Genomic DNA, 23,595 nt, shown 5'->3' with positions numbered 1-23,595 from the left:
GAATCAGTACGATTGTGGACATCAAATCCCCAAATAGTATGGGAGTTACATCTAAATGCTAACTATCCATGTGTTGTATTGTTATGGTAATCAGCTGGTGTGAGATGGCTGCATACTACTACTTGTACTTTTTGTTAAGTAAGAGAAAATATGTCTTAAGAGATACCTGTATTTTTAAACTATATTCTGATTGGTCCTGTGTAGCTTTAATGCTTGTGTTTGAACTTTATGCACAACTTAAACCTTGTAACCCTTGCAGTTGACTTAGGCCTCTTTATATAGTTTAGGCAGGTGTAGAGGCTGAAAGTCCTGGGGAGCCTGACATGCACGTGACCACAGGTGACAAACCCCCTTTCCCAATTTTTTTGTCAACTTCCAACTTGCAATTCTCACTCAGAGATCTTGGCACAGTTACAATCTCTTTCACTGTGTAGAATGAAGTGTGAACGTATCAGTATAAAGGCTCCAAAAGGGAAACGAAACCGTCCTCACCAGCAGTGCATTTCTTAGCCTTGTACCTGTACATGAACAATGGCAATAAAGTTTGATCTATTTTAAAGGTAATAAACCATTTTCAACGTTAATTGTATTTATATATATTTTTAAAAAGTTACATGCTGTTAAAACCTAATTTAACATATATGTGTACTATAACAAGCTTAAATAGGAAGTTAATGAAGTTAATAGGCTACTTAAGTAGTATCAACATTTTGACAGAATGTCTTTTGGTTGTTTTTTTTAATGCACAACAACTATCTTGGAGTGCCCTGTGAAAGCTTCCAGGTTGTTTCTATGGGAGCTACCACTGATCCCTTTCTGCCAAACTGCAAATAGGTTTTTAAATAGTAAATTCTGGACCTGATGATGCAGGACCAAAAAATTACAATATGTTATTTTTTAAGCTCTTAATTATTTATAATTCGCTCATTAATGACATACTACAATGACAGTAGCCATGTTAATTTTAAAATGGAAAAACTGGTGTGGAGGTGACAAACGTTTTCATAAACTTGTCTGCATCATAATGTGACGCCATAATCATAAAAACAAAAATATTTAACCAGAGAAAATTCTTAGTGTAGCAAATGAATTACATACAGTAGTTTATGAAGGAACAAGGAAGCATCGTAATAAATCCAAGTTCGGGCACTTCAGCAGTAACACTGGGTGTTTTTGTTTCACTAAACATGAATCTTAAAGTCCTCTTAATCTTTTTCTTGTTTTCATTCACCTTCAGGAAATACAGGGATTAACAGGGAAGGAGAATTCTGGCCATGGGTAGATTAAAGTTGTCCCAGAATAGTAATCTTGTGATGTAGACTTTGACCTGCAAGTGATCCAAATTAGACACGACTGTAATTAGACACAATTGTGGCTTCCATGTGAAAGAAAAAAAAGAAAAAATAAAGATTCATATGGTTGCACTGAATGTGAATAGTGAGTTATTTATACATTGCGTAAATAATACGATTTCCTTTTATAGGCTTTACAATTTATAAAACCCTTGTATTGCTATATCTGGAAACAGCTACTAATGACGGATCCCTTTCTCATGATGACACAACTGTCTATCTGTGTTGGTAGACAGAGGTAGAAAAACATTTACATTGTTACTGTGTATACATTTGGAATTAGAAACATAATTCTGCTGTTCCTCAGCATAGCATTCACAAATAAAAAAGTAAAATGGTAAACAGTTGGTAAATGGATAAAATAGCTGGAGAGTAATTTTTCTTGTAAACTCTAATTGTTTGTTACCTAGCTGCTGTTTGAATCATGCTGAGCACGACCATAGAGTAAATGTTAAAATGCAAAAGGAACATAAAGAAAATTTTAATTTAAAAAATGTGCAGGAACCGTATGCACTGGGTCTGACCTTCCTCATCAGTCAGGACTGTGACCTACAAAACAAGCGGGCTTTGAAGTGCTGGCCTTGTCCTGAGCAATGAAAATGGGCAGACAGGATGGGCACAGCGGGCCAAGGCAGAGCTTAGCTGGTGTTTTGTTAGCAGTTCTAACACTGGAGTCCAGTGTGCAGCCATTACACTTGTTGTGTATTCAGAGACACCCAGTTGGGTTAGCTTGATAAAGTGGAAGTAAATTGAAATAGCAACTCAAAGCAGCGTGACTGGGTGAGGACAAAAGGTGAGTCGAGTGGCTACTGAGGTACTGTCAGACTGAGAGCAAAGGGTGGAGAGAGAGAAAATGCAATTTACAAATCCATTTTATTTGAGGTTACTTCTCAGATTTCTGTCCCGCAGGCAAGAAAAGCAATACATCCAGTCTTTTCCAGGTACTGAATCAACAAAGAACAGAAATCCAAAGCAGTGCACAGAAAAACGAACAGTAAAGAAAAAGAGGGTTTTCAGTGTCTTGGCGTTGGTACATGACCCAGGGTGGCCTGCATATATTGCTGAGCTACTGTTTTTCAACTTTGATAACCATCAGTTGTTGCATCAGGAGTTTTTTTAACCATCATTAATATGCATAATATCACACAGTGTCCTTGGACACAGGCTGGCCTTTAGGCTATGGGTAATTTTGACAAATTTCTTTTTTTTTTTTTTACAAAGAAAACAAGTACACATTCAATCAATAAAATTGTCAGCAGATTAACCCATAATTATTATTAGTTACAGTCTTATATAAAATAGTTGACTACAATAGAGGTCTGTGTGCTCAGTTTAGCACGGGAATCCTATAACTGGTGGATCAATTACGCAGACGTAGGTATTTCTAAACAGCAGTGACTTTTTTTGTTCATCAACAAACAAAATAATATGCTGCTTTGGCTTTTAAAGGATGAGATAATGATATTTCTTATGACAAAATTCATAGAAAATGGATGGTGACTGAGACAAAGCGCTCTGCATCCATTATACTGTCTGTTGAAACAAGTGCCCATATGATCACAGAAAGATACTTGTTTTGCTTTAGTCATCCCTCCTGTTCATAGAGATCTATTTTTAATGTTTTTTTTGTTTTTGTTTTTTTGTTAATGAAAGATAAAAATGCTTCAACAAAGACATCCACTCAGTGTGAGTAAAGCTGTATAGTCTTCACATAAACATTTAAATATTCAAGACCATATAAAAAAAGGAGTGGTTGCATCAAGTAAAACCTGTTACTGATATGGGCAGCAAGTTTTCACACCTGAGAAAATGAAAACCAGTTCTTTGAGGTCGATGCCACTCAAATGAATCCACTCGAATGAAAGTCTGTCACATGGGTCATTTTTCTACATCAAGTGCTTTTGCCTCATTTTACCTACTTATTCTACTACTAACATTTTCAAAGTGTGACCTTTGCATAGAATGGAGAACTTCAAGTGTGTAGTGTCACTATTTATTTGCTTATGTAAAAGTACTTCTTCTTTCATCCGTGTTTTGGACGGGATTCTGCATGTTGAAAGTCACACGGTTTGACCAACACCGTTGACCCTCCACAATGCACAGGTCACTGGGTGCATTTTCACATAAAAGAAACTAGTTTGTCTTCGTTTAATCTGCGGACAAAGCAACAGGCGGATATACAGTAATGTAGAGGATGCGCGCTGGGGCCAGGACCTATACATAGCTTTCACCGGGGAAGGGGGGGGTACTGACGCTGGCTTTCCATATATGGGCATCAGTACTACAGTGCTACTACGCGGATATACATAACACACACTCTCCTGCCTATTCACATTGTGCCTTTAAAACACAGTGATTTTGCTCGGATCGATGTCGTTATCGCTTTCACCCTCTTATATTTGAATCTGTGTATAAAACCCACGTCTGTCACTCCATTCATGAGTGGAAAGCCACACCTCCACGTGCGTCAGTGTGTTGTAGACATCCTCACGGCACATAAAGCCACCGCACGCGGGCGAACCGAGCTGGGTAATTTCATCGGTGTTTCTGTTTTTCCGTCTGTGTCCTTTCACTACTCAACTAGAGGATCTCGAAGGTAATAATAACATTACCATATTTTTTATACAATGAAACTTTTTTTTTCTAATTTAAGTTGTGTTATTACATTTTATGCCCTTGTAACGTTGATTCGCTTGGTCGTGAAAGTGAACTGATGCAATCGTACTCGTGTGTTGTCCGGCGCAACATAAAAAAAGAACATTTTTCTTTATTTCTTCTGGTTAAAGGAGAAATAAAAAAACAACACACACACATCTGGTCGAGTTTGCAGAGACTTTACGTTTTAGTTTCGTACTCTGTTTGTTATTTGAGCGCGGAATCACCCAACAATACATCGGGCAACTGAGTACACGGAAAATAGAGTAGACACGGGTAACTTGATATAAGGTGCCCATTGTGGAAAATCGTTTAAGTGTTTTCGACTTTTAAAAAGACGTGTTCGTTTTGTTCAAACAGTTTTCATTCATTGTTTTGGTTCTGCCATAAACCAGGACGTCTACCTTCTCCACCAAGGCGTGGGACGATCGTAAGCCCCCCCAAACGCCCTCAATCCCCCCGCCAGAGATTTCTTATTAATGCACTGAATTACCCTTTCGCAAAACACGCCATGTTGCAAAACAATCATTCTTTAGTTGCTAACACTGCTAAACACCGCTATGAACACCGAAAACGGCGATTCCATGTCTCGGTCGATGTTAACTCACGCGGGCAACTCCGATGTTTCCCAAAAATTTGAATGCAACACTGGCACCGCGCGAGAGGCTATTGGAGCCACGTAGCTAACGTTAGCTGGGCTTTGGCTCTCGTCAGATCATCCGAACGGGTCGCAGAACATCGCCAACTATCGTAAGCACTTTTTGTAGAGTAATGATATCTTAACGACGGATTTGACTCTTACTTCAGATTGAATTTCAAGCATACGACTGTGCCACCAGTGAGTCATCCTATGTGGCGTTCACTAGCTTTGCTCGGCGTTCCGGGTGTCACCATGCTTAAAGGTTGCATCAGCCACACCACAATTACAAATGCAGTTAAGGCTAATGTTGTGCTAGGGAGAAAAAAAATAACGTAAAGTTAGAGCTGCACCCTTCCCTACGTTAATGCAATTATGAGCGGTCGTCAGGCGAGTTGATGGGGTGTACAAAAATGCTTTTGGACTAACCCGGCAGCGCCATGCCACGTTAGTTGTCTTACCAAATCTGTACTTGCACTTCAGTAATTACAGCTCGGGCCATCAAAAGAAGCCCTAAGTGAAGGGCTGTAATCGCCAAGTCTGTCCTCCTATCAGTGTGCTGCATTTATGAATGTTAACCGTTAAACAACACATCTTATCTGTTTTTATTGCGTTATATAGAGTCAGAAAGCAAAACTGTCCAATAACTCCTCCCGTACAGGTCATCTAGGTGTTGCTGAATTCTATTGCAAAACAAAGGAAATGACCGGGTGGATATTCAAATCATAATTCTATGTCCACAGTAGGAGAAAAATGATAAGATTTCCCCATTCTTACGTCAGATATGTAAATCTTTGCTTTGGTCTTCTAATCCTAATCATCTGGTCGTCAGACCAATAGCTGTACCTTGTAGCACCCAAAAACAAAACTTCGTTTCCCTGACTAGGAGAACTTCAGTGGCAAACACATCAGAGGCAGTTATGTGATGTCACTGATGACGTCATTAGTCGCTTATATACACTTCTTAATTTACCAACCTTTTAACACACAGTGACCACAAAAGCCGAACAAGCACAGATGAGAATCCTGTTGGTTCATACAGACCATTTCAAACCTCTTTTTTTATTCTGCCGATTAATTAAAAAAATATGTAAAGGCCACTGTGCATGCTCAAAGATATGGCACTGTTTACATTGCTCTACTAGGTTGTTGTGCTGAGTATCTCAACCTCCATACTTCACACTGATGAGTAAGGTCTCGAACTGTCTATTGCACTAGAAAGAGAATGGAAAAATCTGACACACAAGGCAAAATTATTGGATGTTCTGGTCCTAGAGAACTATACTTGTATGAGCCATGGTATTGAGATTAGCAAATACAGTCATGCAAAAAAAAAAAAGGGGGGGGGGGGGGGGGGGGGGACTGGAGCAGTTTAACATTGACTGATAGCAACTGGTAGCAAAACCCTGAACATATCTTTGGGAGGCTTATGGAATACTCTGGTGCCAATACTGCAGGAGCCACAAGATAAGGAAGATCAGGATAAATGTTGATGGCTCAACAAAAATCTATTAAGCATCACCAATATGATGATTCTGCCATGACAACAAATGGTTTTCAGGTTAGCAGAGGTCTGTTTAAAACAGGTTTTCTTCTCAAGCACTCCCACCCCTTTGGATTACAAAGTGGAATTGCTATTTTTGTTTAGTTGTGGGTAATGGATTTGTGATTATGTAGCTGTAGTGAATTTACCCTAAAATCTTGTGTGTCAAGACAGGAAATGTGTACACCACACCCTTAAACCACTAGTCTACATCAGGGGCAATGCCTGAACTGTTTTCAGTACAATTTGACATTTGCGGTTGTGTAAAGATTCGGATCATGTCACACTGACATATCTTTTTCTTTAACTTTCTTGGGTTGTGAAAAAATCTCTGGACTGTTTTAGTTATTCTCTGACTAATTAGAAATCGTTACATGGAACAATAGTTAGTACATTACATGGAACAATATGTACTAACTACACAAATGTCCAACTTATTGGTTATTCTGTCTTATAATGTATACTTCTGTTACAGGGGCTGTGTAGTGTTGACACTGATCGTGGGAAAATGAACAGATTATTAGGTGGCTGGACACCATGGCTCTTGTTAAAACAGCTTTTGGTGGGAAATGGTATGTGCCAATCTGACTTAAAGGGTTGATCAGTTCAGCCTCAGTGTCTACATGCAGGTCAGTTAGAGGAATTGAACAAGTAGTTCAAGAACCACAGGGTCAGTGGTTCCAGTGCTATTTCATCTTGGCTGCATGTCGAACCCCCAAATGGCCTCCACTTGAATGAACCCCTTGAATGGCAAAACTCCTTTTGGGCAGGGACAGGCTTAAATATTTGACAATACATTTACAGTAGATGTAGAGAGGTAGACACACACACATACACACAGTGTATACAAGTAAATATTTTGACTATAGTAATTTCATTAGAAAATATTTGAATTGTTGCACAGCCAGAGGTGGTTCATCAGAATTGTCCTGTAAATGGAGACCATTAGAAACAGCAAGTTCAAAAAATATTTTTAACAAACTTTAGTTCAGCTGAAAATTATATTAGCTGTAGGGGGCAAAATTTCAGAATGATTAGTAGTTTTGTTTAATTTGGAATCGTATTTATAAGTTATGCTCTGTTCATATAACCAGAGCACTGCAGTGTTGTAGACAAACCGTGCCAGTCAAAACAAAGCCATGTGTTATTTATGGGGCCCTGAACAAGAAGCTGCAACAAGCTATAATGTGGTTAGCGGGGTTGTTACTTCTCCAATTAATCCTCTTACAGTCCGTGGCAGCCATTGTAGCAATGCTAAGTCAAGTAACAGAACCATTATCCCTGAAGCCTGCTGTAACCAGAGCACTGTTGGCCTGAGTCCTCCAAGATAAAGAGCCCTTCAGTTGTGCCATGTTTTCGTTTAGAGTTCAGAGGAGACAAAAAGATTTGACTTATCTCTTTTAGTTTAAACGTAATATATACTTTCTAGTGAAAGTTGTGTTCATTATTAAGAATGTGTGAAATGGCTGCAGGTAGTACACCAGTCTTCTCTGGGTGTGTGTAAGCCTTGTGTAGTGAAGTTTGCAGACGGCATATTTTTGAGCCACACCTTTTGTACAAACTGGCATAAAGCTGCTCAATTATACACACCTCGTGAAAACCACAAGGAAAAGATTAACCAACTAGCTGACGTGATAAAGGCACTGGCCGACTTTAAAGTGGCCCCAGCATCACTTTAATGAGACCACCCTTATGTTAGGTGCATGTCTTGTACCACAACATAACCTGCAGACTTGGCATTTTGAATGTAAAATGCAAACAAATTTCTCAATAAACTTATTTTCTTTTAGTTAAGAACCAAATTGTCTCAATGTGGAGTCGTCATGTTGTTTTACATCTATACACTTTGCAGTGCGACTGGAGCTCTTTTGTCCTACTTAGAGAAGGTATGTGTGCTATCGGGCGAACCCCTGAGGAGATCACAGCTAGCTGGGCACAGTAGTTTGGTAATAAATGTTTATTGATACAGGGCTGCCTCTCAGATCTCAGTTCCTGGTGTACAAGTGGAAAATGCTGCTGGAATGTCGCACCGAGTGGGGTGTGGGACCATTTTCCACCTTGTACCACTTTTCCCATCAGTCTTCAGAAGGCCTTCTTCAGTGTTTGTTATTGCAGTTGTTGGGTGCTCTCTGTGTTGTTCTTATCTCATTGTTTGACAGTGTTTGTCTTTTTCCCTCAACACTTAACTGTACTAGGCAGGATATTCTCTTTTGAAAAGTTAGGACCACAATTGCTTTGATGAAATGGGGTATGTTGTTTTTGTGAGACCCTGTGAGAGCATGTATCCTGTAAGCTATGAAAAGAACAGGCCAAAATAAACCATAACATAATCTATGACTGAGCACTCCCCCACCCCATTTTTGTTAACATACTCTATGACCTGAACCTTATGACCATATACTGATGCTCAGATGCTTGACTAGATTCTTACAAACAAGGAAACTTTAAAAATACATACCGATTTCTAATCTAACATGGCATCCAGTCACTTTGACATTTGAATATTACTCTGCTCTTCATGTTGTGGTCTTCAATAATGCGTTTGTTTTTTTTACTGGCAATTCTTTGTTATGAGTTTTATTCACTGGCACTGTGCAATACTCAATAGACCTTTTAGTGTCTTGCAAACCCAGCTTTTCACCACAGACTGAAATGACCTTGAAGTTGTGGTCTCTTGCTGAGCAGAAAACCTCCCCAAAGTGTGAAAGGCACAGCCGATACCAATTAAGTAATTTCAGCAATTAAGTTCATGAAACGGAACGGGGATATTTGCATGTTATGGCTAAGGCAGTAGGTCAATTTGGGTTTTAACTGGATCAGACGAGAACAGCTTGCAAATGAAGCTCCCTTAATCCTTAGTCTAAGCGACTAAATGAGTGTGAAAAGGCATTTTACCTGACTTCTGATCCAGGTTGGTGGCTACATAGTTGGTCCGGTTTTGGTTAGTGTATCACATGTTCTCTTGCTGCCTGACCGGTGGAGTGACTGATATGCCTTAAATGTCTGTCCGCCTTCTCGGCATTCACACCAAGGAATCAGGTGTCATTGCATTAATAGCCTCAGGCCCGATGCAGCGTTGCTTTTGGCGCTGGCCCACCTCCAAACTGTGCTTTTCTCCCAGTGAAGCCCTCCAGATTTTTAGAATAACCAATGTCATGTCGACAAAATTTGGGGTTCATTCTACTGGTTGTTAAAAAGCTGATGCAACAAGTTAAGACCAGTTCTCATAAAAGCAGTGTAGATGAGAAAAGGTCGCCTCGCTCTTGATCTAGAGGATTTGCAATTGATGTGTTACTTAAAATAATAGTGAATTCCAACATTCAGTTAAACTGGCATTAATTGGAAGTTGGCAGTGAAATTTTATATTTTGCACTTTAACTCAAACCACGAATATACCTGTGATGCTGCAGAAACAAAAGCATAAAAGGATAACTGTCAGCAACGCCCCTAAGAGCCAGGTGAACAGAAAACTCGGTTTTCCATGTCATTAGGTTAGGAAGGTAGGATTTACTATGTCAGCACACACCCCAGTTTGAAGTGACAAAAAGTCCATATGTTAAAGTTTTTATGTTATGGATTTCATGTTGCTGAAACCTGCCCACATTTTGCACTACTATATAATTTTGTTTGTGATGTTTGCTTTGTACATGGGCAGATGGTACAAAACTGTTCATTCATCTCTGGTCCCATACGTATTCCTTTACAGAACTTTCTGATCTACAAGTTGTGTTCAACTAGTGATTTGTGTCAAGTCTGTGTTCATCCACCTGCAAATGTAGCTGCCCCCAAAGACAAACAACACTATCTGGTCTGGTCAGATGTGCTGTGCAAAGTGTCCTTGGCGCGTTAGAAACTGTGGGTGTGTTTTGGAGAACCAGCTTTAATCATTGTCATTCACCCCCTTCCCTAACTTGACAACCTCATTTCTAATGACGTAAATCACATTAATGTTGTCCTTGTGGGTGGTCTTGTCTGTTGCTCTCTAAACTTGTGGCTTCAAGGCAGTGATAATACATGATAATAATTAACCTACCTACGTACCACACAAGTAATAGTAGCAATGCTGCCAAATGTCTGTCTATTTAATTTAAGAAAATTAATTTTTGGAAACAAAATGGTCACAGTGAAGCTTTTAAATGAGATACTGTTATAAATTCATTTGTAAATAATATGAATTGGCTGTTAGGATGTTTTCAAAAGATTTGTTTAGGGTAGTGTTAGTATTTATAGATGGTATATTTACCTATATATCAACCTTTTCTCAGTGCAGCTGTTTCACCTTATCAAGCTGCTGGTTCATGCTGTCTCCTTCTCCCTTGTTGATATTAGCTTGCAGAATGTATCCTCCCTTCACAGCATCTTGCTTTCCCAGGCTTCTCTCTGTCAGCTTTTATCTGCTGAAAAAACATATCCCGAGCAGTAAAGTGCCCTTTTTCGCAGTAGGGGGACAGGTGAGGAATTAGACTACGTGTTCCTCTGTTTTTAAAAGGGTGTGTACTATGGCGTGGGTATATGTAATGGCAAAATTAATATTCGATTCAAGCGTAGTCGGTTAGCATTTGGCTTTTCTTTTTGTTTTTGTATTTTGTCTTCATGAGGTCTCTCTGTGCCCCACTGCGTCTTGTGATTTGCTGCTTAGCTGTATGAGCTTGAAGTTGCGTAACAGGTATCTCGTGTAGGTAAATGTATCTCTGTTATCTCTCTCAGCATGCTGACCGAATGGTTGTCTTTGCCCTTTTTAAAAAGAAGAATATTCTAGAAGATTCAGTTCCAACATTTCCAAATCTACCTGTACAGTTGAGCTGAGAACGTCTCTAAGCATGTCAGTGTTAATGAAGGAATAATCCCACAGGGCTAAGGACAGTGTGAGAAATGTAAGTTTTTGCATGTACTGACTTCCTGGTCTTAAGCTGTTTTCTTGTTTGTGTTTTTTACAGGTCCTAATCTGCTGCTACAAAATACTGTGACCACACACCTGACACTTCCCTTCTGTCTGCATGAGTGACTGTTGCATTCACCTTCACCTAGTATTTTGTTTACCTCCTTCATCTGCCCAAAGTACTTTTGCTCTCAGTCCTCTCACACGTGTTGTGTTTAAGCTGTGTCCATCACACACGCCCACACTAGAAGGATTTAAAACACATAGCACCCACACACAGTCACAGCAAACATGGCCAACAAGCTGTCCAACTTTGGCAAAACCCTGCTGCGTCGCCGGGCATTGGACTTCTCTAGTGAAGAGACCCGGTTCGCCCGCTGCTTGTCAACTTTGGATCTAATTGCCTTGGGAGTGGGCTCCACACTTGGCGCTGGTGTCTACGTCCTCGCTGGCGAGGTCGCACGAGACAAGGCAGGACCTGCTATAGTGCTCTGCTTCCTCATTGCTGCTCTTTCCTCAATGTTAGCAGGCCTCTGCTACGCTGAATTCGGTGCCCGTGTCCCAAAGACGGGGTCTGCTTATCTGTACAGCTATGTGACAGTTGGTGAAATCTGGGCCTTCATTACAGGCTGGAATCTTATTCTGTCTTATGTTATAGGTGAGATTTCAAAAGTTATATTAATGGTTGTGGTGGTGTTTCATTTTCCTGTGACAACGCCGAATAAACTCTAAAACCTCAAGAAAAATCATAGAGATCACATTGTTTGACTGTCTCCCTTCGTTTTAGGTACGGCTAGTGTGGCGAGGGCGTGGAGCTCAACGTTTGACAGCCTTGTTGAACAAAAGATTTCTGGCTTCTTTAAGGCCTCCATGGCAATGAATGTGCCAGGCAAGGTTCTAGCAGAATACCCTGACCTGTTTGCCCTCATCTTGGTCCTCCTGCTTACTGGTGAGTTATCCCCTAGTCCTCCACAGTCAAAACTTCAGTTGCTTCCTTTACCAGGTCACAAAAAAAAGTTTAGGAGACACCAGTTGGAAAATTTATAAACTAATGTTTACAAGGAGCCCTTTAAAATACTGGCTTTTTTTTTTTTTAATTGGGCCATCAGTCCATGCAAACATGGCAAGTGCTTGCATTTTATCACTGCCTGAACAGTTGTCACACTAATATTGCAGCTAGGGTGCCATGCCAGTAGCAGTGTTAGTATGAAGTCACTGGTGAATTGGTTTAGCTGACTGATCTTGGAAGTTGTGAGATTTGAACACATCCACCCACATAGCAGGACATGTTGTTAATGATGCTGAAAAACAAATTCCCTGTTGCGTGTCTCCCTCTTCTCTTATATCTCTGCTCTTTCTCACTGACTCCAGGGCTTCTGGCCTTCGGTGTGAGCGAGTCCGCACTGGTGAATAAGATCTTCACAGGAATCAACCTGATCGTTTTGGGCTTTGTTATCATCTCTGGCTTTGTAAAGGGGGATACAGCCAACTGGAACCTGACAGAACAAGACTACATCAACTTCAAAAATGGCTCCTGCGACAACAAAACAGTCGCGTTAGTATTTAACCCCTGCCTTTTTTAAGAAATAAACGTATCCGTGTTTGGCCTTTTTGACTTTTAAACAAACTGTGTGTCTTCTACTCTGTCACTCAGTGAAAAGTTTGGCGTGGGTGGTTTCGCCCCATTCGGCCTCACTGGAGTCCTGTCTGGTGCTGCCACCTGCTTCTATGCTTTTGTGGGCTTTGACTGCATCGCGACCACAAGTGAGTGCTTTTCTTATCTATGCTAAATGATGTACAGAAGGGGGTTTGGAGACATTTCTTCATAAACATTTGATAGACATTAAAATTTTCAGGTTTGCGCCCTCTCTTCATTGGTCGCCTTTGAACAAAATTGGATCAATGCCCTTTAGACTATGACTCACACCAATGTCTTTGCTTGCTCAAAGGTTTATTTAATTTCAGTCATTGGGTTTTTTTTTTTTTACATGTTTCTTGCCTAGTACGTTTACCATTTCCAATCAACCTTTATTTATTTTTTTTACCTCAGGTGAAGAAGCTAAGAACCCCATGCGTTCCATACCCATTGGCATCGTGGCCTCTCTGCTGATCTGTTTTTTCGCATACTTTGGTGTGTCTGCTGCTCTTACCTTGATGATGCCATACTATGAGCTGAATGCACAGAGTCCGCTGCCCGATGCCTTCAGCTACGTTGGCTGGCATCCTGCAAGATACATTGTGGCTGTGGGTTCTCTCTGCGCTCTGTCCACAAGGTAAGAAATTCATGATTTTGACTTTTTCCTTCTTTTTTTTTCTTACATCGCCCTGTAATGCTTCAGATGTTTTACTGTTGAACTTCCCTCAGTCTTCTAGGTTCTATGTTTCCCATGCCTCGAGTTATCTATGCCATGGCAGAAGATGGGCTACTGTTCCGCGTTCTGTCCAGGATGAACACTCGGACAAAGACTCCTATATTTGCTACCATTGCTTCTGGCATTGTTGCAGGTAAGCTCACTGTCTGTATTGGTCTGTTCATGTTTGCTCATTACTTTAGGCCTTTGCTGTATCTGTCTCATGCTTTTTTGGGGGGGTAATTTAGCAGGATCACAGCTCCACCTTATAAGACCTTTTTCGTAGAATTTATAGTATGAATATTTGAACAAATCCATTCTTGACTCTCCTTTATAGCTCTGATGGCCTTCTTGTTCGAGTTGTCAGCTTTGGTTGACCTCATGTCTATTGGAACGTTGTTGGCATACTCTTTAGTGGCAATCTGTGTCCTCATTCTCAGGTAAGTACCTTTTATTCTCTACTGGTACAGACTCAAAATGTGCTGGATTTGTAAGCCCAAATTTGGATGCAGCGACTAAACTTAGCTCTAGAGGTGAATTCATTTGTTTATTTTTGCTACAGAGAATCCCTTCTTTTCCCACTTTGACGCACTTTTCACCCATACAGGTATCAGCCAGGCACCTTAAATTCATCCAGTCAGACAGAGAAACTAGTAGAGATGGTGGAAGGAGAGAAGGTGGCTGTAAATGGAGGGGACAGTGGCGACGAGTTTGGCATCGCGTTGGACGATAGGCCGCTTCGAGAGGCCTTCTCTTTCAAGTTGCTTTTTTCTCCGAGTGGAAATCTCCCCACGAAGACATCTGGAAACATTGTCTATGTCACCACTGCTGTTATTTGTAAGTGTCACAGAGGAAGTTAAAGATGTAGTCCAGTGCTTATCTGGTCAGTTTCAATTGACTGACTTCCTCTTGTCTTCCTTCTCTCTATGCAGCATTACTTATATGTGTACTGTGCATTATTCTGGCTAACTGCCTGAATGAGCTGATATCTGGGAAAGTACGTGTTGTCCTGCCATGTGTCATTTTGACTGTGCTTTGTTGCATCTGTGTCGTCATCATCGGAAGGCAGCCTGAGAGCAAAGAAGCTCTCACCTTTAAGGTAACTGTCACACTGTGAGAATGTAGAGTTTCTGTTAAGTCTAAGCCGTCATTTTACGGTTCTGCTTTTAGAACAAATAGAGTTGGACCATTGCTGTAAAATATGGTTGTACTGATTTTGCCTCTGTTCTCTAAAGGTCCCTCTTCTTCCCTGGTTACCCTTGTTCAGTGTTTTTGTTAACATCTACCTCATGATGCAGCTGGACATTGCCACATGGTGCCGGTTCACCGTCTGGATGCTTATCGGTAAGTTTGAACATCATTAATTCTGTTTTCATATCTGCTGCCACCTGTTCATGTAGCTGTTTCATAACATCCTGTTGCCTCTCTCCTCCCCTGCAGGTTTTGCCATCTATTTCGGCTATGGTATTCGGAACAGCAGCGAAGCTGCCAAAAAATCAAATGCAATCAGATGCAAATATGAGCCTAAGCTGCAGACAAAGAGCCCAATTTACATAGGCGCCCCTGATGACAGTGATGTCGAAGGGGGTAGCAGCCCCTGATAAAGACCAATATGGACCTGGGGAGTGTTGCAGATCATCTACGCTGCTTTTGCCATCTTTGAAAGCTCAGCCCTGGGTTTAAAAAGAAAAAAAGGAGAAAAAAAAAAAAGGAGGCAAGAATGACACACATTTTACCTCTGACTTGGAGGCTCAACAGCTTTATGGCAAGGTCACTGTGATAAAACTGGCTACTTTGTCTGTTTTTAAATCAGTTTGTGTTTTTAGCTTCAGACCCACCTGCAACACATTCTTTAAATGGACGTAACAAACAAAGTATCCCGGTACTCCTCACTTCTGTTTTTGTTACATGAAGCAGTTAACCAGAAAACATGTTGCTCTGCAGCATTTTTTTTGTTTGTTTTGCTTCTCCATTTTTAGTGCATCAGCTTGGCCACTATGGACAAAAACAACTGTACATTCTGAAAATCTGACTAGCCAGTGAGTTTACGAACATGAAGACATTTGATCAGCGATGTAGGCTTTAAACTATTTAAGAATGATTTTATTGATCAGAGATGAATAGATGGTGCAGTTTGCATATTTATTAGTCCTTGTCTATTGCAATAGCCTGTTTGGAAACAGGGTAGCACAGAAGCTGTGTGGTTGAGCCTCAGCTTTTTTTTGTGGGGGGGGTGCTCTGTGTTGTTGGATCAGTAGCATGTGGTTGAGGTAGATGTTGCCTGCACTGCATGCGTTACTGAGGAGCGTTTAACACACCATTACCCTTCTATCCCTCTGCTCTCAGCTTGTGCACGGCACTATTTAAAACTGTGTGAACTCAAACACTCACAACACAGAATTCTAACATTGTATGTAGGCTTTTCGGGAGGTGTTTGTAGTCTTTGGTAACTGAATGTTACGTGGTGATACTCCATCATCCAGATTGGTCACTAACTACATTTTGAGCCATTTGACTAACAGATTTAATATCCACTGTACTTTCTGGTCTGTATGAATTTTTAATAATCCATGTTGTTGTTTTGCTAACTCCACATTTCGTACATGCACCAATACTTCAAATCATTTTACTAGCAGAGTGCTGTAGTTCTGAGATGGTTGATAGATGTTACAGAACTCAATTCTTACATATTTTGTGACCAGTTGTGTGTCATAGGGTGTTTTTTAAAAACTCAGTTAATGCACAATGAATTGTTTGTGTCCATCTTTCATACCCACTTCGTTGTCTTTCATCGCCACTAAAATAGTGTCACCTTGTTTAGTTTCACAAACATTTGTTTTATGTGAAACTTGTTCTTGGCAGCTTTGTCTGTTGAGTTCCCAACACTTTTTTTGTACTCTTGTTTATTTTAATGATAGATGTTAATATTTAAATGTTTATAGTATTGTTTGTTTTCATTTTCTATATTTTAATATGCCTTTTTTAGATGTTGTATTTCAAACCCTACATGTACAGTTCTTAGTGCAATGATCTTTCTTTTGTTTTTGTTTTTTTGGTCACCAAATTTTTATTTTCCTTTGCTTCCTGACCGAATTAACCTATTTTTGGAAACTGAGATTTCCATAACAGACATACCCATTGGTCTCTAAATTCTCTGAAGTCAATGTAATTTATTGTATTGTTAATATTTTCTTTCTCTAGTAAAGTGCTTTACTTGGAGTGTACAGTATTTGTTTAAAAACATTTGTATAATGCTGTATAATATGCAAACATACTTTGTTTAAAATATGACCTTTTGAATATGGTAAGATATCGTCTCTGTACATTAAACTTGAAGGAGTTTCATTTGACACTTGCTGGTGAAATCAGAATGATCCTAGTCCTTTTTTATTTTATTATATTATTTTTTTTTGCCCCCTGAGGAAATAGTCACTGCTGAAGCGTTTTTGCTGATTGCTGAGTGCCTCAACATCTTTACTGTTTTGTTTATCAAATGAATGCCCCTTACACATATCAGAGGAACTGACATCTTAAAGGCATGGATCAAATTTAATGTGGAACTTGAGGGGTGAGATTAGTGTAAAACATGTTTTCATGCACAAATGTGATGGTTATTCACACGTAGCCCATGTGCCTTTCAAAAAGTCATGTATGATCATTTCCCCTCTGTCTCAGCAATGACATTTTTTCTTTTCTGTACATATGGTATAATAGTAGAATTTCCAGTGTTTGGTTTTTTTAATAAAACAGTATTCATAGTGATGGAATACTAGAAGTCTGTTTTATCTGTAAAACTTAGGGAAGGATTTCTTTATGTGAGCCGCAGAAAAGAGCCTGCTGAAGCCAACTCTCACTGGTTTTGGTTTGATGCAACAGGTTATAGATGTTGCAACATGATCTTACTCTATCAGTTCCTAACCAATACTGCAGGAACATGCCTAAAACGAACCAGATTCAGACCGATCAACCAAAACACGGTTTAGATTGAAATCTTCTTTGACACTCTGCACAATGACAACTTTAATGTACACAACATTCATATTAAGTGGTTTTAGATTTTATTTAAAATCGAAAACTTGTATAGAATAAACTTGTATAGAATAAGCCACCAAAAAAAAAAAAAAAACGGCAAACTGTTTTTCTCACTTACAATGTAGGCAGTGTGTATATTTCTATTTGCATGTGGCTTCAGGAAATGTTCCAACATTATTCATTTTTATCAAAAATGCCAAACATTTCACAATTGCTTTTAAATTTTATGTGAAAATGTTTGAATGAGTTGTAGTAACAGGCCACAGTTAGACGCTTAAAAACATAATGTGATAGATAGCTTACTTCCTTTAGACCTCCCCTTCCCCACAAAGTAAGGCTGCCCTTCAGTGGTCACACACAGAATTACATCGATGTTTCCATTACTGCTTGTTCCCTGACTGAATTTCAGGTTGATAGTACCTTTTTAATATTTGCATGAAGCAAATCATCATGAATGTTTCCAGACATTTATTGTGTCACCACTGTAATAACAAAGACTAGTCAACTTTGTCAGGGTTGTGTTTCCAATGAATTATTCATCGTGATATCCACGTGTTATCACTCGATAAACACAGGAAGTTGCTGTTATATTCCTATTTCCTCCAAAAGGCACTCAAAGAGTCACATCCGCTGCACAGTCAAAATAAATACTCTCAGTTGTTTCACAACTGTTGAGTGAAATCGATTTTGTGCTGTCAGTCCCCATTGTTCAAAGATACCACTTTTGCTCTGAGTTCTACGTACATTATATCCTCAAGCAACAAAATAATTAATTCTGCTCTTTCTGAGTAATCTGGGTATTTACATTATATCAAAAATTAAAAAATAAATCAGCTACAATGGAGGCATGCATTAATTGTAGATGGGACCGTAGTGTGAGAAGAGAGACCTGAAGGAGTTACATTAAAACACATTCATAAAAACCAGCTTCCAAAAATGGAGCCCCAAAGTGTTCGGTATTACAAAGTAAGCTGATTTGAAATAGAATAATAGAACAATTCTGAAAGTAAGTCTTTATTTGATCAATAAAAATGATGGCTGGTGGTAATTTTTAAATCCCCACAGACTCTTCTTCCATTAAAATCTGTTTTCTAAACGGTATGAAAGACTTTCAGTGTTTAGTGAGAAAATTATTAAAATTGTATCATTCGGTGACTCAAAAAGAAAATCATATATGTAAATGAGGACAAAACCCACAAAAGCACATCAAAAGCAGTTAGAATCTTCCACATTTGCGGCCATTTTTTCACGAAACTCCCACTTTTCTTACCTTCCATTTGTCAATTTGCAAGAACTTAGTCATTTTTAAGTTGCTTTTATCCAAAGCGACTCACAAGGGAGGAACACTCACACAAGATACTGCTTCAGTTCAAGGTAATTCCCAAGGACACTTCAATCACTGCAGTAACCCTGCACTTACTAGATAGCCTGCACTGCCTCCCGATGCAGCTGCCATGTTAGAAGCAACGTGGGAATTGAACCATGATTACATTTTTTTATCTAGTGTTTAACTTATTTTACTACACACAGATTGCAATGCAAATCCATGCAGAACATGCAATCTTTGTTAGCTAGCTTACAAAGATTGCCTACTATATAGTAATAATATTAGTTTGTTAGCTGAAAGTCCTATGAAGTTTTTTTCTGGCAAATAGTATTACCTCAATAATATATTATAATAATAATTTATACAGAAAGACACACCATCATCTGTGTGTCCACTCTTTCTGAAGTGCCATTATGAAATAACGAAAATACATACAAAAAGGTCTGTAATCAAATAAATATCAACGCCAGTAAAACAGTTTTGAATGGAAATAAGAATGATTAAATACATTTTTAGAAAAATGATTTATTTGAATTGTTTTCTCGAATTACCTGATAAATGTTGGTTAACTTATATAGACTGCATTATTTATTCATATGATTATTTCCTTTTTTTTTTTTCATTTAACATTGAACACTTTGGGTTTCCATAGGTCTGCCTTCACTGTTCATCAGTAAATTAACACAGAGCGTTGAACATGAGTTGGGTTCTTACCTTAAAAAACCCGTGATGTAGCCAAAATGGCTGTCAGTGAGCAGGCTCAGTCACTTTTCTTTCAGCAAAATGCAAATTGAACATGTTCACAGTGCCAACTCTGCAGCATGACAGTATCTCAAACTTTGGTTTCTTTAGAGTTCACTTTCATTACTCTGCAGCCTCTTTAAGTGTTAAGCCACTTGCATTAGCAGCGCAGCAGATTCAGTGCAGATCTCTCTCAGTCTCATCTCTCATCTCTTTTTCTCTGGGTATCATCTGTACAAGGTTGCAGTGTGATCTGAGTATTGTGTGTGAAAACGAAGAGACGAGGCTCAGTCTTGGTGTCACTAATTTCAAAGATAACTGGCCATTGAAATAGAACTGTACATGTCAAGAAAGGCTGAAAGGGAAATAAGGGCTGAGGGTCACCGCAGTCTCATGGACACGCGTGTCCAGAATTTGAATAGAACCAATGAGCAAGCGTCCGAAAGGGGAAACGGTTTCTTAATTTGATTTGATTTCACCATGTTAAAATTGTTACAATAGGATTTAAATGTGAGTTAAGTGAGCAGGGAAGTCCTAAAATTTGGGCTGAGTGCAGCCAAAGCAAGAGAGCGAGAGAGAGTCAGAGAGAGACAGAGACAGACAGACAGATGTTCTATAGATGCAGTCCACTGAAATATTTACCGCCTGTCACCGCAGCATGTAGCAGTCAGGTGAATCAGCAGTAGCACTGGCGGCCGCCCTTCGTGACTTCCTCGGAGGAATGAACAGTGTTGGGAACAAACCCACTCTTGACGCCTTCCCAGCCATCCTGGATCTTGATGTCGCCGCTTCGCACAAGGTCAAAGATCGTCCTCGTCAAATCCACAAACGCCTAAAATTGAACACCAGAGGTAAAACCATCGGATCGGGAACGAGATCTGAACGAGACAGGTGAGTTAAAAAGGTCTCAAGACTCAGAAAGTGAATATAAAAATAATTGAATATTATTTAAACTTTATGAAGCAAAATTCAACAATCTTCAGTTTCTTTAATGTCAAGCTTTACTACGGCCTTGTGTTATATAACAGTTAACAGAATAATTTTGGTATTTTACCGTTTTTCTGACAAAAACAACAACATTTTTCACCATTATTTGACATTCTAGACCAAATTATTAAACCAAATAATCAGAAGATGAATTGATGAAAACCCGTTGGTTGCATAGTAGTTTAGTAAGAGAAGATTGGTTTAATTGTGAGAGTTTATGAAATGATGTCACCGCTGACGTCGGTGAGATTATTCAGTGTTTCACTGCTGGCACTGCTGGTTTTTCTTTAACAGTCATATCTCATATTTCTGCAATTGCCAGGAATCTTGAAAGTTTTATTTCAAGGTTTATTTCTTTCTTTACTGTGTCAATGTTTTCACAGAATACACTGATGATTTGTTGATTTTAAATTCAGGGAGTTTAGGATTAAGCACAAAATTCAGTCACAATTGCTGATATGTTGAAAAAACAAAAACAAAACCAAAACTAAAATTACATCCACACCTTCTCCACATTGATGGCGTCTCGCGCTGATGTCTCCACGTAGCGCATCCCATAGGCTCCTGCCAGCTTCTCTGCCTCCTGCTGGGTCACCTGACGCTGGGCCTCCAGGTCACATTTGTGACCAACCAGCAGGAAAACGATGCTGTGCGGCTGAACGTGGCTCTGCGCCTCCTCCAGCCAGTTGTGGACATTTTGGAAGGAACGGCGGTTTGTGATGTCGAACAGTAAGAGGCCGCCCACTGAATTGCGGTAGTAGGCTCTGGTGATAGATCTGGAGAAATGAAACACTGGATTCTGTCCTTTCAACTACTGTAGCTTATTGTGGAAAAACATAAAGAAACTAAAACCAACAATGAACTGATCCTGAGCACTTTTGGCTGACTATTAAAAAATATACTATGTCTATGTGAAGCACAAAAACGTCCCTAAAAAAAAATATATATACAGATCCTGGGCTGGACATTTTTTAAAAACATGTAATAAATATGAGCTTTTGTTATGAAAAACACTGCATTAATTCCTACGCCCCCTGCACACTGGGGTGGTTTGTGAGCACTGTTCAAACAGAATTCAAAATTAGTTATTACTATATTACTATAGTTAGAATGGACACGCACACGCAGTCACAAAAAAAAAAAAAAAAAAAAAGTTTAAGAGCAGAAGAGAGCTGGTTGAGTTCTGTCGTTACCTGAACCTCTCCTGTCCTGCAGTGTCCCAGATCTGAAGTTTGATCCGTTTGCCTGGCTCGATCTCCACCAGGCGGGAGAAGAAGTCCACCCCCACAGTCGGGTCCGACACCTGGGCGAAGCGGCCCTCGGTGAACCTCCGGATCAGGCACGACTTGCCGACTGTGGAGTCTCCGATGACGATCAGGCGAAACTGGTAAAGCCATATTGTGTCCATGTCTCGTGGAAATCAAAATCTGCAGCGAGATAAAATGGATCGTTCAGTGACTTCAAATACGACCACTTTACACCGTGATCATGCTCCTTTTAGGGAAAACTGAACTGAAGTAAAAGCTTTTGTTTGAGGTTCATTTGCTGATAAAAAAAAAAGAAAGTTGCAGTGAATTCTGAGACTTGTGGAAATGCAGTGTGTCCATGAGAACAACTGCAGACATAAACCTGAGGAAATATGGAGCCTATTGACCTTTAGCTGCACATCAGATCAATTCCACTATGTAAAATCATAAATATGCACTGATGTGTTTGTTGCAAACACATGAAACAACAAGAAACTGTGTGTCTACATTATGTTCAATCTTATCTTATTTGACATGATCAAACATTTTTATGTGGAGGAACTTGACAAAAAAAAACTGCTATAAATTAAACATCAGTATCGACTGCGTTCACTTTAAACCCACTTCTTAAGAAACGGGGGAAGGGTTTAAATAGAGTCACGGTTAAATACGAGTCCGCACATAATATTGGCCACAGGGGAAATTTTGGGATGGCAGCTGCCATCACGAGGAGAGAATAATAGGCTCTAATCATCTCAGCCTTATCCATGTGATTCACAGTTGGGTGATCTAATTTAAGGGGAAGGAGGGGAGGGGGAAGCCACTCCTCTCCAACTCAATAAACATTGGCGTGGTCAGCCCCCATGTGGATAGTAGACTGGTTGTAACGCGGCACAACCACACAATGAGGCCTTGAGGCTAAACGTGACTGTTGGCTGTGATAATCTTCACTCTTAATGACATACGTCAACATTTACAATAAAGTCAGTAGACGTTCACCTACCTTACAGAGCTCAGCACCTGTAAAAAACAAACCCCATATTGATGATTCTGTCCTCTAACAATGATCCTCCACACTAACAGTGGCTGGGTTGTTGCTTACAGAAATAGCATCAAATGACAAAGCAGGCTTTCTGCCTACCATCACTGATCGAGCCGGTTTTTAAGATTAAAAACAAAGAACAAAACAACCTGCTGAGTGTGATCGGAGCTGCTGGTGAATTCGAGCAGCCCTGTTGATATTTCCGTGATGATCGGCTGATGAAATAGCAGCAGGGCACAACAGCAGCATCCCACATCACCTCGCCGCCCTCATCAGCACCATTACCGTAACTGCTCGTAGCGGCGCAGCAGCAGCAGCCGCTGCCAGAATGATGCCTTCAAGGGCTGCAGGAACCAAATTCCGTAATTGAGCGCAAATGGTCACAATAACGTCATCCACTTTGTCATAACACGATTTTTTACACCACGTTACATTTTTCCTTGACACAAAATATATTATATGAAATTATAAAGAGTTTATATAGAATGAAGTGGGGACATACCAGGTGCTTCCTAAATGCGGTTGGCTAAATATCTGCACGTCGCATGTACAATAGCTAGTCACAATTGCGAATACGGTTGTTTTATGCTTATTCAGAGCATTATGTGTAACATTTACTTTATTGCTAGTTTAACTTAAGATTGGTCTGAACGCGTTGCTTACGACGAGTCCGTGAACGCAGCGCCAACTTGCTCCCAGGAGCTGATTTTTGACGTTCGGCCGTGAAGTTCTCACACTGCCATGTGGGATGAAGCTGGTGGCCTGTCTTCTGTCGCAGTTCTCGGTGATCTCGGGCCATAAT

General features: G+C 39.9%; 2 protein-coding genes across 9 annotated transcripts; one reads left to right on the top strand and one right to left on the bottom strand.

Moving 5' to 3' along the window:
• Nucleotides 1-682: 682 nt before the first annotated feature.
• On the bottom strand, nt 683-23,593 carry LOC137108150 (ras-related protein Rab-39B-like). Of its 7 annotated transcripts, none has more exons than XM_067492491.1 (5): nt 22,755-23,384; nt 21,698-21,931; nt 21,010-21,280; nt 20,160-20,349; nt 683-1,327 (listed from the first exon to the last, which is right to left on the bottom strand). In XM_067492491.1, exons 2-4 carry the CDS (start codon nt 21,910-21,912, stop codon nt 20,194-20,196), a joined length of 642 nt encoding a protein of 213 aa, XP_067348592.1. In that variant the 5' UTR covers nt 21,913-21,931; nt 22,755-23,384; the 3' UTR covers nt 683-1,327; nt 20,160-20,193. The 7 variants fall into 7 exon arrangements, with proteins under 7 accessions (XP_067348592.1, XP_067348594.1, XP_067348593.1 ...); XM_067492493.1 differs by lacking the exon at nt 683-1,327 and having other exon boundaries at nt 18,442-20,349; nt 22,755-22,771; nt 22,943-23,389; XM_067492492.1 differs by lacking the exon at nt 683-1,327 and having other exon boundaries at nt 18,442-20,349; nt 22,755-22,771; nt 22,893-23,388.
• On the top strand, nt 3,793-17,184 carry slc7a3a (solute carrier family 7 member 3a). Of its 2 annotated transcripts, none has more exons than XM_067492487.1 (12): nt 3,793-3,948; nt 11,125-11,724; nt 11,854-12,015; nt 12,438-12,621; nt 12,721-12,830; nt 13,117-13,339; nt 13,432-13,571; nt 13,755-13,857; nt 14,025-14,254; nt 14,350-14,516; nt 14,653-14,761; nt 14,858-17,184. In XM_067492487.1, exons 2-12 carry the CDS (start codon nt 11,358-11,360, stop codon nt 15,016-15,018), a joined length of 1,956 nt encoding a protein of 651 aa, XP_067348588.1. In that variant the 5' UTR covers nt 3,793-3,948; nt 11,125-11,357; the 3' UTR covers nt 15,019-17,184. The 2 variants fall into 2 exon arrangements, with proteins under 2 accessions (XP_067348588.1, XP_067348589.1); XM_067492488.1 differs by lacking the exon at nt 3,793-3,948 and adding an exon at nt 4,618-4,757.
• Nucleotides 23,594-23,595: the final 2 nt, after the last annotated feature.

Source organism: Channa argus, chromosome 22, assembly GCF_033026475.1.
Source record: "Channa argus isolate prfri chromosome 22, Channa argus male v1.0, whole genome shotgun sequence".
In the NCBI taxonomy this organism is placed as follows: Eukaryota; Metazoa; Chordata; class Actinopteri; order Anabantiformes; family Channidae; genus Channa; species Channa argus.
The sequence above is the reverse complement of the archived record's forward strand: the minus strand, read 5'-3'. Positions and strand labels throughout refer to the sequence as shown.